At 48.8% G+C, this 18300-nt stretch overlaps 1 protein-coding gene across 1 annotated transcript in view; it reads left to right on the top strand.

The window, feature by feature from the left end:
- Positions 1-11744, top strand: part of LOC133347746 (uncharacterized) — a 224126-nt gene extending 212382 nt beyond the window's left edge. Inside the window, exon 12 of the mRNA XM_061560300.1 lies at positions 11609-11744. Coding sequence (XP_061416284.1) covers positions 11609-11744 — 136 coding nt within the window. The remainder of the gene's footprint in view (positions 1-11608) is intronic.
- The last annotated feature ends 6556 nt before the right edge of the window (positions 11745-18300 follow it).

Genomic DNA, 18300 nt, shown 5'->3' with positions numbered 1-18300 from the left:
ATCACCTTCCCGCTATAAGCGGGCCACACAATTGTCCTGGTGCTCACTTGGCCCACTTAATGCTGCCGTGGGAATTTGGGCCCAGCCCGTGAACAGGGCCAGCTCGGTTTGAGGTTGGTCGCGAGAACGTGTAGTTATTCTCAGCTTACGGAGTTTACATGACAACCCTTACTCATTGGCTGTGTCGGGTGATGGCGGGTTTAACGACACATTTATATTTACGCGATCTACCCCAAAAAACCTCTTATGGATGAAGATGGTCACTGCATCATGTGCTTTTAGATGTGCTTCTGTCTATCCCTTAGAGATGAACGAGGCCAAACGGACTGAGAACCTGACTTTCATTCAACGGTGTTTAGGGGAGCATGTGTGAAGGGGAGTAGAGCGAGGTGAGAGGGGAGACTACGGTAGGCAGGGGCGAGGGGCATGAACCACCGTCACACGAACTCCGGTAGACCACACAGCAACGGCTTTTGGCTAACCATCAAACAAAGACGGTCGCCGCATCGTGCGAATTTCAGATGCGCTTCTGCGGCCGTCTGGAACGCTCTTCCTTCTGACATTCGGAAGCCACTGGGAGCTATGCACTTGTAAACCATCTAGATAGAAAACTAACTTCTTTACAACTGCGTTTTGTCCTTCCCCCGCACCTCCAATTAGTGTGGTTGGCTACGCACAGTGCAAAAGAAAGTCAACATACATATACAGTGAGGGAAAAAAGTATTTGATCCCCTGGTGATTTTGTACGTTTGCCCACTGACAAAGAAATTATCAGTCTATAATTTAAATGGTAGGTTTATTTGAACAGTGAGAGACAGAATAACAACAAAATCCAGAAAAACGCATGTCAAAAATGTCATAAATTGATTTGCATTTTAATGAGGGAAATAAGTATTTGACCCCTCTGCAAAAACATGACTTAGTACTTGGTGGCAAAACCCTTGTTGGCAATCAGAGAGGTCAGACGTTTCTTGTAGTTGGCCACCAGGTTTGCACACATCTCAGGAGGGATTTTGTCCCATTCCTCTTTGCAGATCTTCTCCAAGTCATTAAGGTTTCGAGGCTGACATTTGGCAACTCGAACCTTCAGCTCCCTCCACAGATTTTCTATGGGATTAAGGTCTGGAAACTGGCTAGGCCACTCCAGGACCTTAATGTTCTTCTTCTTGAGCCACTCCTTTGTTGCCTTGGCCGTGTGTTTTGGGTCATTGTCATGCCGGAATACCCATCCACGACCCATTTTCAATGCCCTGGCTGAGGGAAGGAGGTTCTCACCCAAGATTTGATGGTACATGGCCCCGTCCATCGTCCCTTTGATTCGGTGAAGTTGTCCTGTCCCCTTATCAGAAAAACACCCCCAAAGCATAATGTTTCCTACCTCCATGTTTGACGGTGGAGATGGTGTTCTTGGGGTCATAGGCAGCATTCCTCCTCATCCAAACACGGCGAGTTGAGTTGATGCCAAAGAGCTCCATTTTGGTCTCATCTGACCACAACACTTTCACCCAGTTGCCCTCTGAATCATTCAGATGTTCATTGGCAAACTTCAGACGGGCATGTATATGTGCTTTCTTGAGCAGTGGGACCTTGCAGGCGCTGCAGGATTTCAGTCCTTCATGGCGTAGTGTGTTACCAACTGTTTTCTTGGTGACTATGGTCTCAGCTGCCTTGAGATCATTGGCAAGATTCCCCCGTGTAGTTCTGGGATGATTCCTCACCGTTCTCATGATCATTGCAACTCCACGAGGTGAGATCTTGCATGGAGCCCCAGGCCGAGGGAGATTGACAGTTCTTTTGTGTTTCTTCCATTTGCGAATAATCGCACCAACTGTTGTCACCTTCTCACCAAGCTGCTTGGCGATGGTCTTGTAGCCCATTCCAGCCTTGTGTAGGTCTACAATCTTGTCCCTGACATCCTTGGAGAGCTCTTTGGTCTTGGCCATGGTGGAGAGTTTGGAATCGGATTGATTGATTGCTTCTGTGAACAGGTGTCTTTTATACGGGTAGCAAGCTGAGATTAGGAGCACTCCCTTTAAGAGTGTGCTCCTAATCTCAGCTCGTTACCTGTATAAAAGACACCTGGGAGCCAGAAATCTTTCTGATTGAGAGGGGGTCAAATACTTATTTCCCTCATTAAAATGCAAATAAATTTATAACATTTTTAACATGCGTTTTTCTGGATTGTGTTGTTGTTATTCTGTTTCTCACTGTTCAAATAAACCTACCATTAAAATTATAGACTGATCATTTCTTTGTCAGTGGGCAAACGTACAAAATCAGCAGGGGATCAAATACTTTTTTCCCTCACTGTAGAGGGGTCGGAACATCAATACCCCAAACGCCCTGCTTCACTGATAATAAACTGGGCTGCCAACCGCATCAGGGCCCTGTGTTGCTCACTAGACATGGATTTCAGTCACACATAATTAAGGGTTTCCTTGTGGGGCACGGAGAAGCCTTCGCAGATTAAAGATGAGATAAGTTTCTAGTGCGTGTGAGGCAGAAATCGTAATGCCTCAGCGGTTCGCTTCTCTGTCAGTTCTTTGCCGTGCGGACGGCTCAGCCACCAATGCTTCCTCAGCTTTCCTGCCTGACATGCCACGGACGAGCACTCGGCCAAATCTAGGGCGATCGCCGTTTCCGATTTTGCCATTGAGCAAGCCAAGACGTTTAGAGCGGCTGCAGGAGACATTTCTCTTAGTCCCGCTGTCATCAAGATGAGGCCCTCTGTGCGTGTACTTGTGACCCGGCCATTCAGTGTTTTTTGTGGCTGACGACGACGACGACAAGGATTGAATATCTGGAAAGTTGTCTTTTTAAATCCTTTATATTAAGTTCACTTGCTTGCTTGCTTGCACGCTTACGACCGTGCAAATCTTTCGGTCGTTTTTTAACCCACTTCCCGTGATCCAATCGAGCTGAAACTTTGCACACAGACTCGTTGTGCGTGACAATTAATTTTCGTGAAATTTTTTCCAAAATTTTCCACTTTTTAGGAAAACAAATTTCATATTTAATTTAAAATACCAATGTGATAAAAATGAAACTCTTACTCAAGAAAAACAGAAATGAATAATAAAATAAAACCGATGGCCACGCATATAAAGGATTTATAGTGAAAAAGCTTTGTTTTTACGGGTAAATTTTTGTTTTCCGTACTGCATTAAAACCCAGATCTCCATTTAAGAGGCTGTTCCTGCCCTCGCCGGGCCCTGTCACGACGTTCAGCCATTTTGTCGATCCACTGCTGCTGGATGAGGCTCTTCCCCATGCCCTTCTGAGTGGTGGGAGATATTTTTACCGTACTTCCACCGTGCTGGGTCAGTGCTGGTTTGCGATGGTGGTGCAGAACAGCGGTACCCTCTAACCACCCACAACGCTTATCTCACCTGTCCTCTGCGCATGATGGCGGTGGCCCCACCTGAGTGCTATCCAGGCTCAGGCCTGCTTGGCTTTTGAGGTCTGCCGAGATCAGGTGGATTCCCGCTGATTTTGCCCTTGTATCGGGCTCTTTGTCAGTCTCATTATAATGGAAGGTAATCATTCTATCTGTAAAGCCAAGGAGGCAGCGGTTGTTTGTGTTTTTAATCTCTGTCGTGTCCTGATTCGTACAAACCCAGGTTTTAAGAGTGGCACTATCTGGCATTTGGGTGCCAGAAAAGTAAGGTTTGTACATAATTGAAAATTATTTTTCAGGAAATCACTATGATCGAGCAAGAGTATTGTGCGCCTTCCATTTCACAGCCACGTCATTACCGCGGCACCACCACGTCAATTACCGTTTGCGGGTTTGCGAAGGCTCAAATTACGCGGCGGTGTATTTTTTTTTGTTCCCCGGAACTTTTGGAGAGAGGGGAAAAAATGTTGGCAGGGGCACATACATCAGTGCAATCAACTGTCAAAGCATGCGTCTCCCAGATATGTAATCTGCAGCTGCCAGGGACACGTGCGGGGGATTCTGTAGGGGGGTGTTATTAAGGATTAAGGATTTGAAGAGGCGGCTTCAGTATCTCTCTTCAAGTCATTCCGTGAGCGTGCCTCTTGCTGGCGAATTCTTGCCTCGCGGGAAATATTGCAAACAAAGAACCAGGGGAAGGAAAGCATTACAATAAAATACGCGAGGTCGACGCGTTCATTATCAGTTGACGATTTGGCGATAACGGTGTATGCTGATCAACGAGGCAGAGAGGATTGTTGGCCAATGGATGTAGCTGCTGGTGGCTTGCGTGCAGCCCTTTGTAAATCCACTGCTGGATGAAAGCCTCTCCATTGCTGTGCCGTCTGTGGGGTTGTTCGACCGTACGGGTGGGGGGGTGGGGAGGGGGGGCGCCCAGGACTGGTTCGGATATCACTCGCCACTGACGTTAGCCGTGACCGGGGAATCAGGCTCGGGTAGCCGGGCGCATGGGGCAGTGCAGTAAACCAACTGAGCCTCCATTCGTACTGCCACCTTGGGGGGGGGGGAGGGGGGTGGTACGGATTCAGTGCAGGACGCCCGTGGGTGTCGCGTCCCTTGATTGGCAGCTGGCCCCGCGACCCGTGCTGTCATTACATCTGTGTGGACAAGCGATGATGATGATGGCGGTGGTGGTGGTGGCGGCGACGGTGCCGAGGGTGGCGACAAATTTGACCGTTCTTTGAGGTTGACGAGAGGACGAGGCATTGTAAAAGCAGGACCAGTGATTGCCCACCGCCCTCCAAGGTTGGGAAGACGTTGCTTTACAATGATACATTAATCGGTGGAGAAAAGCGACGGATCTCAGCCAAGTGGGCTACTGTGTTACTGGATGGCGCCGATGTTGTTGTTATTTTAAATAGCCATGGCAAGTAGGCGCGGAGCAGGAGAGATGGCGCGATGCTCCACCGTAAACATTAAAAACAGAATACTCTGTACTCTTCCGACCTCACTCAAAACCGAACTGGCCATCGTGTGCCAGTGTCACGCTCCAAATTTGAAAAATGAACCCACTAATTACTCAATTGGGATATCACAAAGAGCAACATCGCCTCCCCCCCTACGATGTCACTGAAACAAAGCGCCTTTGTGACACCCTGGCCCTATAAGAATGACGGCACGAATACCGAGTGCACTAAACGATCAAGTACTACTACAGTAGTCACATTTTCTATCTTTTAGTATTTTTCGCAAGAACGGTCAACGTGAGCCCCCCATGCCAGAGACGCGGGCCCTGCGTGCCAGACACGTGGGCCCTGGGTGCCAGAGACGTGGGCACTGCGTGCCATATGTGGCACACTCGAAATGAAGAATGTGGGCAGGTGCTACAAATCGAGGGCAGACACATTTATTGCGGTCAATCTGTAAAATGCAACAGCAGGTGTGTCACACACAGCAATCCTCAACCGAGTCGCCATTAACCACGTGACTGGTGTACCTGTCCGCTTAATCAATAACAGTTTCTCTTAAACCCAATTCTACTCCTGATAAACCATCTTTGTCTTTGACAGTAACCTTTGCACTTCACTATTCGAATATTACTTTCATCCCAAGATGTATGTCTATCTATACCATCCACTTATAACGGCATCTTACATCCATTACCTATACTGTTTGTGTACAATATACATACTGTACTTGTCACCATTGTATAACTTACCACTGTACATGTGTTCTATTCTCAATAGCATTGCAAGTAGTCATACTCTGGGTGCATGGTCATGGTTATAGAATAAACAGTACTAGGGTTAGAGAATTACAAGTATTAACTAAGTTCGTCATCCTTTACAATGCACTGTGCATTGTAAAGGATTACGTACTATTGAATATATCACAAACTAACAATTCAAAGCCAAGCTTGAAGTCTAGAACAAGTCTAGAACATTTCTATAATGATCAAACACAACCTTTGGGTCCTTCACCTGTAAAATGCAACTGCACGTGTGTCACACAGCAATCCTCAACCGAGTCGACATTAACCACAGTCACAAGTCCGGCTAATCACTAACCCTGCCAGCCACCGACAGGCCCAACGCAGTTATCACAGGCTGGTGTACACACGTGCATTGATGTGCTGCACAGCACATCAGGACTTTCACAAAACCACACTTTACTCCCCCCTTGCTGCACGAGGAAATAATTAAATTAGTGGTCCATTTCTAATGTGCCTCAGTCGCCCCCACAGATTGAGTGCCATCTTGACACTCCATTTTTCCCCTTGCAAACCTTTTGCAGTCTTTTTCCTCAAACTGGTCATGAAAGGAGTTTATGAAATCGTGAAAACAATTTCTCTAGGGATCATATCCCTTCCAAGATAGCGCCACTCCACAAGCTCTCTATTTTGGGTGAGCTCTAACTCTTTGTGCACGAAGAGACAGGAGCCCAAGCATTGTATTATGCTTTTGGAATTAGCAGACACTCTGATATTATTAAACCATGCTTCACATTTTACTGACCAGAAATGGTTAGGATTCTTTTCCCAGTACCTGTCAAGATAAAATCATTTGCAGCTTGTTAAGGCCCTGTGGAATTTAGCTTTCAGGTACTTACTTATCGGCCTACCAAGATACTTGAAACCTTTTCCTCACCATTTTTTTCCATCTTAAGCAATTACTCTCTTCTTAACATATTAAACACAACACTTACCAAAAAAAACATCTTAAACAACTTAACAACCATATGACCACAGCTTATAGTTGTCTTGATCACCCATCTTGTAGTCCAAAGTCTCTTGTTTCACCATGGTCTCCAGTAGCAACCAACAGCTATCCCTTGGGCTATCGGGCTCCTCACGATGGTAGGTTCGCCCAACTTGTCATAGGTGAGTGTCTTTGGCTGTCTCCTCTCTCTTCGAGGGTGGAGTCTCCGGTTGTCGTGACAACTCTGATCCTCTTCATCACTCTGTTCCAAGTCCCTTGCAGGCTCACATGCTGGACTCAACTGCTCTCCTTCATTATTTATAGCCAAATTGGTCTCACTGTATTCTGATCCCCTCGGCAAGATCTATCCCTCAGTTGCTTTAGTTAACTGATATTCACTCTCTGAATCTGTCTCTCTGCTCTCTGTACCAGTTGATGATAAATGTGCCTCGGCTGCTGCTGATAATTGTTGTTCACCTTCTGTCTTGTGTGGGTGGAATTCTTCAGCTTCTGGGTTCAATGGTGACTCCGTATCTTGTCTTACTGTAGCTTGCTGAACAGTTTTTGGTCAACTGAAGTAACCTCTGTCAAATCCGTCCTCCGTTTCCAACCCGCTGTCTCTTGATTCCTGCGTGTCTTTCCATGGGCCTCTTGTCCTTGTTTGGTGAGTTTTCTTTGTTGCTTTCTTACTCTGTTGCTTTGTGGTGGCTGCTCAATTGGGAGGAAGTCACAAGGTAGCAGCAAATTCCGATGAATCACCTTGGTACTCCCTTCACCACTCTCAGGTTTCACCTCATACCTGAGTGAAGGTGGTAATTTTTCTCTGGTGGAGTGAGAGTTCTGGACCCATAGGCTATGACTGTCATTATTCCATCTGGCCTCTGGTAAAGGATAGCTCCCAGGCCTTCTTGTGAGGCATCGCAATGTAAGACGAATGATTGATGAAAGTGTTGGTATGCCAATATCGGTGGACTGGATAGGTGATCAACCAACTGTATCAGAACCCTTTGGTGAGAATCTGTCCATGTTATTGGTGTTTTGTTAAGCAGTTGGCCTGATTTTGTTCCCTGTACTGTTTTGTAATTGCCTAGGTTTTGAAAAGTTCTGTATATATGGCTTGTAGTAAGATATGAATCCCAGCATCTTCCTGAGATCTCCCACTGTTGCAGGCTTCCTTGCTTTAAGTGCTTGAACTGGGGCAATCTCTGCTGGGTCCATAGTGTAGCCATCTTTGGATACAATTTTGCCCAAATATCGCACCTTGCTCTGGAACAACTCACATTGCTTGGATGTCAGTCTGACACCGTGCTGTTGATACAGACGCAAGACCATCTGTACATGCCGCACATGATCTTCAAAGGACTTGCTGTGAACAGGGTTGTCATCCAGGTAAGGTTTTGACTTAAAACTTTCGTGACTGCAGGAATTCATATTATATGATTCTTTCGGTAAAGTCACGTAGATAGAAAAATAATAACAATAAAATTATGAAAATGAAAATAAAGTGAATTAAAATTGATAAAATATCACGATGTTTCGATCGCAACACAAGCAGTCGTCATCAGGAACAGGGAGGTTAGCCTCTGAGTGCAAGCTGTTTATAAAGGTTTAGAGATGGGCGGGGCAGCTTATGTTAATGTGGGAGAGTGCTCCGACACCGGCAGTAGGTCTACACCAATCAAAGCATTGCACCTCGCTCCACACACCCACACTGCTGACGGAGGAGGTGGACAAGAAAACACAAATCAAGTCAAAGTGGTTGATGACATCTTTCCAATGATTGCTGAGTTTAAAACCATCGTCTCAGTTGAAATTGTGTCTTTGTCTGTATATATGAATGGCTTCGTGAATGAATCTTTATTGATAGCCAGTCGCCTTGCAAAGTACCATCGTCTTCGAGAAATCAATTTCATGTGAGCCAGCCGCATGAAAGTAATGATCAGCCACGGCAGAAGTATTGGTCTTGCTGTGTTTCAAATCTGCCTTATGTTCACAAACACGGTCTGAGACAGGTCGTTTGGTTTCCCCAATGTAATTGCTGCCGCAAGTACAGCTTAGTTTGTAGATGCTGGGATATTGCATGTCAGGAATCTTGTCCTTCACGGATGGGACCAGGTCACGAATTTTATGCACCGTGTTAAATCGGACCTGGATCTTGTGTGACTTTACCGAAAGAACCATAGAATAGGAATCCAGGTAAGGCTGACAGATTTCATCCCGAAGACCAGACAGGCAATCTTTCATGCTCCTCTGGAATTCTGCTGGTGCTGAACTCAAACCAAAGGGAATACGCACCCACTTATATAATCCCCATGGTGTCATAAAAGCTGTGAGGGGGCGACTTTCTTCATCGAGGAAGCCTTGACGGTAGGCTTTCCCTTGGTCTAAAGCCGAAAACCAAGAACTCCCACTCAAACTGTCAAGCATGTCTTGGATCCTTGGAATGGGATGCCTGTGTAATGGGTTCCAGAGACACTTGTAGAGGTAACTTCTTTATTACAATCCAACACTCCAACAGTCCTGATACTCTGTTACAGCCTAGGTACACAGCCTAGGTACACAGCCTAGGTACACTACTCTGGCTACGCTCTGGAACTCGCCCTCACAAGGACGTCGAGCCAGGAGTTCCAGAGTCCCACCACTGGCCCTCACAGCGTCCCAGGGTCCTGAGATGGCTGGTCTCGGGTCTTGAGCTTCAACTGGCCCTGATCGGCCAGGGAGCTGCCCTTTTATGCCTCGTCCCCAACGAGGGGTGGGGTTGTGTGTGCCCCCAGATATCCCACAGAGCACACACAGCCCCCCCCCCCCCCCCCCCGTTGGTGGCGCCAAGGGGCTTAACTGGCTGGGTTGCCTGGGATCCCAGCGCCTGGCGCCAAGTGGCTTAAGCGTCTGGGTTGTCTGGGATCCTAGTGCCTGGCGCCGACGGCTTATCTGCCTAGGGTCCCAGAGCCCCCAGCAGCCCCTCCCCTCTTACGTCACTACACCTGTCAGGAACCGACTTCCGGTTCAGCTCTCGGTAATCACAACATAGTCTCAGGTTTCCGTCTTTCTTCCTTACGCAAACAATGAGTGAAGAATATGATGATCTTGATTTTGTCACCCAGCCTCGATTGATCAAGTCTTGCAGATACTGCTTAACTTCATTATGCAGTGGTTTTGGGACTGCAATGTATGTTTTTTGTTTGCATTCTGACCACAAACATTGTGATTAAATCAGACATGATTCCTTGTAAAAGGTTTCAGTTTGGTGTTTTAACGTCTTCATACCTGTTTTGTTGCCAGAAAAAATGGGAAAACCCTATTATCATATTTTGGTGCTGGCAAAGGAGGTCCCATGAAGTCTGGTGTTTTATTTAGGCCTGAGAAAGCTAAACCTTGCCAATAGTTGGGTTCCTCCTCTCTGGTGTCTTTTCTTTTGCAATGTGTTGATTGGTCTGCAGACTACCTTGTGCTCTTGCCAGTGTTGTTTTTGGCATGTATTCGAGCAGTACTGTACTGCGTGACAAGCCTGGCACTTCTGCAGTCTTACAACATCATTCTCTTCACATACACAGTACTGTAAACAGTCAAATCAGTTGTTATTTCTCGCATGTCCCTCAAATGTAGACCAGGACTGATTGCTCTGACTACTGCCTCAATGATGTCAGACTCGGCATGGCCCTTACGGGTTCCTGTGTCGATCTGGTGCGTCAGATTGGTGTAAGATAACTTGTCTCTCTGCCCTCTTGCACCAATCTACCCGCAGAGCCTGAATTCTCTCCGTATTGTGACTTCCGGCACATTTCCTTTTTCTGGCCATTCGTATGGGAGTCAATGCTGCTGTGGTTTTTGTTCCACCTTCACTTGAGCTTTTCTTTTCCTCAAGGGGTTTTCTGGATTCTTTTTGTGACTCTTGTCTTTCACCATCCATATCTTCAGATAGTTTTGATGGTGGCAGTGTTTGACCTGTTCCCTTTCTGCTGTATTGCTTCAATGAAAGACAGCAGGTTTTGATCATATGCACATGCCTCATCATCTTCTTATTGGTCTTCAAGTTCATCGAGTACCCTTTCTGCCATACGAATCAAAGCCCATCTGCTTTTATCTTCACCAGTCTCATCATCATGTAAACACTTCAAATATCTGCATGTATCCATGAGCTGGGCTCTCTGCAGCTGATTCAAAGCAGTACTGGCCTCGTTCTGCAGCTGTTCCAGTGCCTTTGATGTGAAGACCGTTCAGATCCTTGCACGACTGCCTTTACATATGCTGCCTGTACAATTGCTTGGTCCGTCTCGTTGGAAGAGTTGATCCCCGTCAGTGAACTCTGGGAAACTCTCCTGCCAGGCTCGCCAAAATATGTTGCACACTCGAAATGAAGGACGTGGGCATGTGCTCCAAATCGAGGGCAAACACATTTATTTATCTCTATGTATCTCTGTGATATCTGTCTGCTTATATGTCTGTCTATATGTTTCTGGTTCTGTGCTTTATCTCTCTCTCAAATTTAGCATTCTCAGGAAGAATGTAATCAACCAGGTAGGGTGTTGACTGTTATGTTATCCGACTCTCTGTTGTATTACATTCCATTTCTGAGTATACTAGATTTGTGTTTCTATTTCATTTATACCTGATGATGATTGCTTGTGTTGCAATCAAAACGTCGTATGCTAGTATTTAATTTATTATTTTGTCTTTATACGTGACTTTACCGAAAGAACCAAAGAGTACATTTATTGTGGTCCATCTGTAAAATGCAACAGCACGTGCTTCACACACAGCAATCCTCAACCGAGTCGCCATTAACCTCGTGACTGGTGTACAAGTCCGGCTAATCACTAACCCTGCCAGCCACCGACAGGCCCAACTCAGTTATCACATGCTGCTGTACACACGTGCAGTGCTGTACTGCACAGCAAATAAGGACTTTCACAAAACCACACTTTTTACTCCCTTGCTGCACGAGGAAATAATTAAAAGAGCGGTCCATTAGACGTGGGCCCCGCGTGCTGGAGACGTGGGCCCCGCGTGCTAGAGACGTGGGCCCCGCGTGCTGGAGACGTGGGCCCCGCGTGCTGGAGACGTGGGCCCCGCGTGCTGGAGACGTGGGCCCCGCGTGCTGGAGACGTGGGCCCCGCGTGCTGGAGACGTGGGCCCCGCGTGCCAAGTGAGAGAGGCCGCCCGGCTCCTCTCCGCCACGAGCGAGCGAGCGTGCTCGAGCGTCGAGGGTCAGCGCCAATCCAGACCGTGCGATTTCGGAAGAAAGTTAGTGATCTGCCGAGTTGCACTTGAAGCACTCTCATGCAATCCCACTGGAGAGGGAAGCTCTCACCTTCCATTACGGCGCTTTTGAAAAGCCCTAAAGAGGCGGCGTGGGAAGAGAATATTCATTAGCCATTGTTTGCAAGTTTCCAGACAGACGCTTTCATGGCTGCCTCTTCATCTACACAAATGTCTTTTTTTATATTCCCTTACCTCATTAAATGTTTTTTTTTTTTCTACTAGTGCCAGTGTCGGGTCGCTTCTGAGAAATAAGTTAATACCTCAATGGGCTTAGCCTGGTAGGGTGGGGATGGTTTAGTTGTATTTGTATGTTTTTGGGTGGTTTACGTTTCTTGTACTTTACATGACTATCGTGTTGTTTGTGCTGTTTGTTGTTCTAACGGTCTTACCCGCCTCGACTGGACATCTGTGAAAAGAACTTTATAGCTCATCGGATTCATCCTGTGAAAATGTATAATATTCTGATTCAGTTCTCATGTGCCTGTGGCCACCGGCCACGCTCGCCGCGGCGTGTCGCGTTTCGCTCACCCGGACGAGGCACTCACCAGGCCGAACAGGGGAGAGCGTGCGGTGGCCGTGCGGGCGTGTGTGTGCATGTTGATGCGTGTACGTGTGCTTGCATGTGTATACGTGTGAGTGTGCATGTGTGTGTGTCTGTGAGCGGTAGTGTAGTGTGCTGCGTTCCGAACCTGGTGACCCGGTGACGATTATCCGAACCGGTCCCGGGCCTCGCATCGGTCGACTCAGCCTCAAATGAGTACCTGGTGTGATGTGTAAACATCACCGCGAGGAAGACAAAGGCGGCCGGGCGTGGTGTTGGCCACCCACCCCTTTGTGTGCCGTGCCGGCCTTTATAGGTGCTCGCTAACAGCACTTGCCCCTACAGTCTGGTAAGGCTATACGGGGGATCTTTGTCTTTGTGTGTGTGCATGTTTATGCGTGTGTGTGTGTCTTTGTGCGTGCATGAGTGGCTCTCACACGGCTTGCTGCTTTGAAGGAGAATCGCGTCGTGCGGAGAGGCCTCCGCTGGCGCTCTCGTCCTCGCAATCGTCGCCGTCGAGCGCGGCGTACCCCTTCCCCCCCCCCCGGCACGCTGTCCCGGTGTCTCGCAGTGACGGTGGCGCATGTTCGCTTTGGGGGGTGGGCACTCACCGGCACCAGTGGCCACCGTGGTTGTCACTGCTCAGCGCCACGGTGCCCGTGCAATTCCCTCCCCATGCTACTTTCAGTAAACAATGCCTGACCTCGATCGGGGCAGCCTCAGCCAAAGCTTTTTGTGTAATTTGGTTTGTCTTTTTGCCGTGTTTTTTTCCCCAAAATAAATTGGCAACGTACTTGTGTTGAACTTCTTTTGCACCGTACGCAGCCAACCGTGATAATCGGAGGTGCAATGAAATGACAACACTAAACATAAAAAGCAGTTATAAAGAAATGATGTTTTCCGTGTCATGAGACGCAAGAATCCATTTGGAACTCACGGAGCAGTGCTTGTTGATGGACGGCCTTCGGAACTTCGACTGAGATCCCTTCCAGTAGCCTCCGTTATCCACGCACCCGGTACTCTCCTACATGACCTGTTGCACGTGTAGTGGGTTCTACGGAGGCATACGCTTGAACTGGGAGGCAACACGTTTGTAGTGTCGTGTAGAATCACTCAGTCAGACACGTTGTTCCAAGTCACCTGCTTGCACTTTATTACTCTCTCTTGCACCAGTTGTAGGCACTCCTCTCTCTGTCTATACGGTCATTTTGTTAACCAACTTCCCCTATCTACTTTACACCTCGTTGACCTGCCTGCGGCAGCTCTTCCTCTCAGCAGCTTCTCACTCACAGCTGCCGCACACAGACGCTTCGCTCACACAGATCTTCACACACAGGAGCGCTCACACAGAGCTTTCACACCGAGCTTGCACACAGCAGCGCTCACACAGAGCGTGCACACAGCAGCGCTCACACAGAAGCTTCGCTCACACAGGGCTTGCACACAGCTGCTCTCCCTCTGCGCCGCTGCCCTCGCCCTACGTTCCCTCCGACCCGCTCACTCGTCCGGTTCGGGCGGGGGGATCAACCAGTCACCCGCCCGTCGATTCGCGAGGGTCGAGGTCCGTCCCTGGCGTGAGCGGCAGCGGCGAGATGTCCTCACCCTGGTCCCAGCAACCCGAACTCCCGCTCCGCTCTCACACACCCCCTTATATTCTCTTCCCAATTATCCAGCTCCTCCCTTGTGTCTCTTTAGGGCCCGACAGACCGGGGCCTGTCAGGCCATCAATCACCCCTTATCGCACGTCTCCCTGGCAACACCTCCGGTGCCAGCGTACGACCCCGGACCTGATCCCGTCTGCAAACGAATCTCCCGTTAAAGAGGTGGCGGTTTGCACGTGCAACCACACGTTGCACACGCGCACCTGCCTGCCCTCGGTTGCCCTCGAGCAGCAGTGCGCACCGCGTATTTTACCACGCTACACGTTTATTACATGGCCCCAACAGGGCTACTACTTAAACGTTTCAACAGGTTACTACATAACCGGGTCAGGCCAGAGACACACTGCCTGACCCACAATGCCGAACGTGACGACTGAAGGCCGAAGACCGACGAGACCGAAGAGACGTAGCACCAAGGGTTCCATTCCAGCAGACAGCCGCGATTGCTCTCGGGACCTCTCTTTTATGCTCCCGAGCGTGGCCTCGCTCCGCCTTCGGCCACGCCCCATTCTGGATCTCACCAGAAGGTTCTCGACCGAGCATCATGTGTCCCTCAAGCCACCCTTTGGGCCCCCTCGCTACCTTGTCCCGGTCACGTGCCCTCTCGGGTTCATCCAGACTGTCACGTCCTCACTGCCCTCTCTCTGACCGTCATCAGAACCGTGCCCCCTAAGGCCCACTTCCACACTACACTGCTATACATTACACTATACACTACACTACACTGTTACAGCCTCACGTCGGTTTCTCGTCTGTCGCCCCCATCGTTGTGGAACTCTCTAATAGCTTTGCACATCCGCAACATCAAATGCACTCTGACTCTCAAGAAACATCTAAAGGCCTCTCTATCTGTGTTGGCTCATGGCTTTCAAGCAGCCCTGAGCTTGGCTCCGCGCCCTCTGAGTTGTTGACTTCTCTGCAAATTCTGGCGCATTATGAATGTCATCGTCGTTATCATCATTATTATTAACATGCGAACCACAACGACGGAGGTTGCTGGGTAATGCAAGGCACCACGTGACAGGTCCCAGCAGACACCGTGTACCACGCCAATCTTCGTGGGCACTGAACGGCGCTTGCCCCGGTGGTTTAATGACATGGCCCTGGGAGGCGGTGGGGTGTTTGTCATGTTGATGAATGTCATAAAAGGCAATATGTTGTAGAGTACCGTGCTATGTTATTGATATTGGCCGGAATGACTCGGTGCGGAGAATCGAAAGGTGGTGCGCAGGCAAGTCTCAATCGTAAAGCGCGTGACCGCCGCAACGCGTTAACTCACTCCTCTTTTCTCACTCGGATTCATGAGGGTTTGGTGTTCACTCGAAGTCTTCACTCAAATTCATCAAAAAAAGTTGAACCCTCGGCCTGCTCGAGTCTGGTGCAAGCTTTGTGGTGGCACGGTGTGGAATGTGCTCTGCGTGGGTATCAACAGCAAAAATTTGCGTCAATCAGAGACAGTGAGAGAGAGACGCTCATGCATTGCGTGACCTTAAAAGGTACTTACCATTTTTTCGTGAAGACATTGAACCTCAACAGAAGTACGCTTGACAGCCTGACACAGCCTGGTTTGCTGTTGTTTGCTGCCAAGCTGGGGAATTGGTGTACTTATGCAATCGTGAACTTACAAACTTTTACGTATTAAATGTTTTGAGTGATTCGCCTACCTTTTCTATACTTTGCACTCCTATCGCTTGCTTTTTTTGTATTGTTTGTTGTTATTATAATTTTCTGAGCCCCGTGCCCCGACTGGACATCTGTGGAAAAAAATATCTTCTTAGCCTTATCGGATTTCTCCAGGATAAGTAAAGATTCTGATTGAATAACAACCGAGATCCACGAGGGGAACACGGCCCACGATTTGCGGGAATGCCCGAACCTGACGGCTGCTCACACCTGACGGTTACCCACACCTGGCGGTGGCCCACACCTGGTGGCTGCCCACACCTGGCAGCTGCCCACACCTGATGGCTAGCCCACACCTGACGGTTGCCCACACCTGACGGTTGCCCACACCTGACAGCTGCCCACACCTGACAGCTGCCCACACGTGACGGCTGCCCACACCTGACGGTTGCCCACACCTGACAGCTGCCCACACCTGACAGCTGCCCACACCTGGCGGTTGCCCACACCTGACAGCTGCCCGCACCTGACGGTTGCCCGCACCTGGCAACTGCCCGCACCCTGCCCACCTTGTCGCTTACGACGCCCGCCACTTTTTACTTCGGACTCGCGTTTGGTTCCCCCAGCCCCGTGCCTCATTCTTCCATCTCGGCGTGCGTCGTTACACGCCGCGTCGTACGTACGTATGTTGAGCTTCTTTCACACCGTACGTAGCCTCACTGTGCCAATCGGAGGTGCGGGTGGAGGGGAGACAACAAACTAAACACAAAAAGCAGTTCTAAAGAAATTGGTTTTCAGTGGCTTCCTAATATATCGGAAGGAAGAGCGTTCCAGATGGCCGCAGCAGTGCTTCTGGGACCACGGCAGGCACTCCATTCTAACTTCCAGCAACTGGTGCCATGGTGGTTTCCGGCTCGTGAACCGCTTGTTGTTGCAAGGGCAAGGGTTCAAATCCCAGTTCGGAGTTGAGTGAGCCTCTTGCCATTCCTGGGCTGCGTACCACTCCACACAAGGTCAAGGTGCAGCCCTGCAATGCCTTGCTTACGCCACTGCTGAGAGAAGGAAGGCGCCTCCACTTGAGGGCGCTCAACGGAGACCCTCAAGGAAGTCAATAATGCTCATCCTATGAACTGATGTTCACATGGAAAATGTGGAAATTCCACTTCTGGCTTAGGGCATTAATCGTGGGTTCGCGATGGCCCATGTTTATTTACATGCGCCTCGGATCTGCAGTCTCTTTCCGTGGAATTCAAATTCTCAAAGGTTACAACGATGCCCCCGAAAATAATACGAACGTCTCTCTTGTAGCCACCTGGCACAGTAATATAAGATATTTGTTCATGAGAACGCCGCGAATATTGCCGCCGTTATATATTTCAACGCGGACGGCATCGCTTTTCCAAGGACTCGTGCGAAATGAGAAAGCAGAGCCCGCATTCCATCACGACGAGAGAATTCATTCGGTGTCACGTAGCCATTGTGGAAACAGCATTGTGTAACCTCGGTGCCATTTGCACAAACATTGCTCCGCTTTGGTCGTTGGTCAAAAAAGGGCCGAGCAGAGAAACCTCGTGAGGGCGCTGGATCCGGGCTGTGCGGGTGAGTGGGGCGGCAAACAGTCCGGCTGGACCGCAGCGTTCAAATCGTGTGCACCCTCGCACTGCCCGGGAGGAGGGGGGGGGAGGATTCTGTAATCTGTATTTGCCGATTTATATTCTGTGAATAGATATCCAGCTCGCAGAGCTCAATGAAATGAGGGCCATGATCGCCAACATCTTTGAGAACTGACAACGGCACGTAGAGATATTCACAGGACATGGACTTTCATTTCCGATTATCATGGTTGGCTACGTACGGTGCGAAAGAAGTCCAACATACATACATACAAATGCATGTGTGTCAATTATTGTGAGGAAGCAATATATTACCTCTTCACCCGGAGCACTGCACGGCAGGGCGAAGAGGCTTAAGTGCCGTGTAGGCTTGAGCAGCCGTACCACTGGATATGTATGTTGAAATTCTTTCGCACCATACGTAGCCAACCGTGCTAACGGGAGGTGTGCGGAAAGGATAATACACTAAACACAAAAAGTGGTTTTAAATAAATGAGTTTGTCAATCTAGATGATTTAAAAGTGCACAGCTCCAGTGGCTTCCAAACATCGGAAGGAAGAGCGTTTCAGACGGCCGTAGAAGGGCATCCGAAAGCGCGCGATGCAGTGACTGGTTTAGTTCGATAGCTCGCCAACAGCCGCTGCTGCTGTGAGGATGAGATCACGTGACGGTTTGTGTTCCTTGATGAGATCAGCAAGGTCTTGTGGTACATTTGTGGCAAGCACTTTGTGTGTAATGAGTGTACAAGTAATGTACGCGGCAGGAGGTAAGACAAAGCGTGCTGACGGGTGTGGCGAAAGTGTAGTCAAATCCCAGGGCACCGAGACCTAAATTTATGCACTTTTAAATTTAAATAAAAATTTAGATTTAAAACAAATTTCTTTTGAACTGCTTTTTGTGTTTAGGTTTTTGTCCTTCCCCCGCACCTCCTGTGAGCACGGTCAGCTTTGTACGGTGCAAAAGAAGTTCAACATACACGCGTAAAACATACGCGCACACACCCTGG

The sequence above is a fragment of the Lethenteron reissneri genome, chromosome 3 (genome assembly GCF_015708825.2).
Source record: "Lethenteron reissneri isolate LAM-NWPU_2019-01 chromosome 3, ASM1570882v1, whole genome shotgun sequence".
Classification (NCBI taxonomy): Eukaryota; Metazoa; Chordata; class Hyperoartia; order Petromyzontiformes; family Petromyzontidae; genus Lethenteron; species Lethenteron reissneri.
This window is presented reverse-complemented; position numbering and strand designations above follow the sequence as displayed.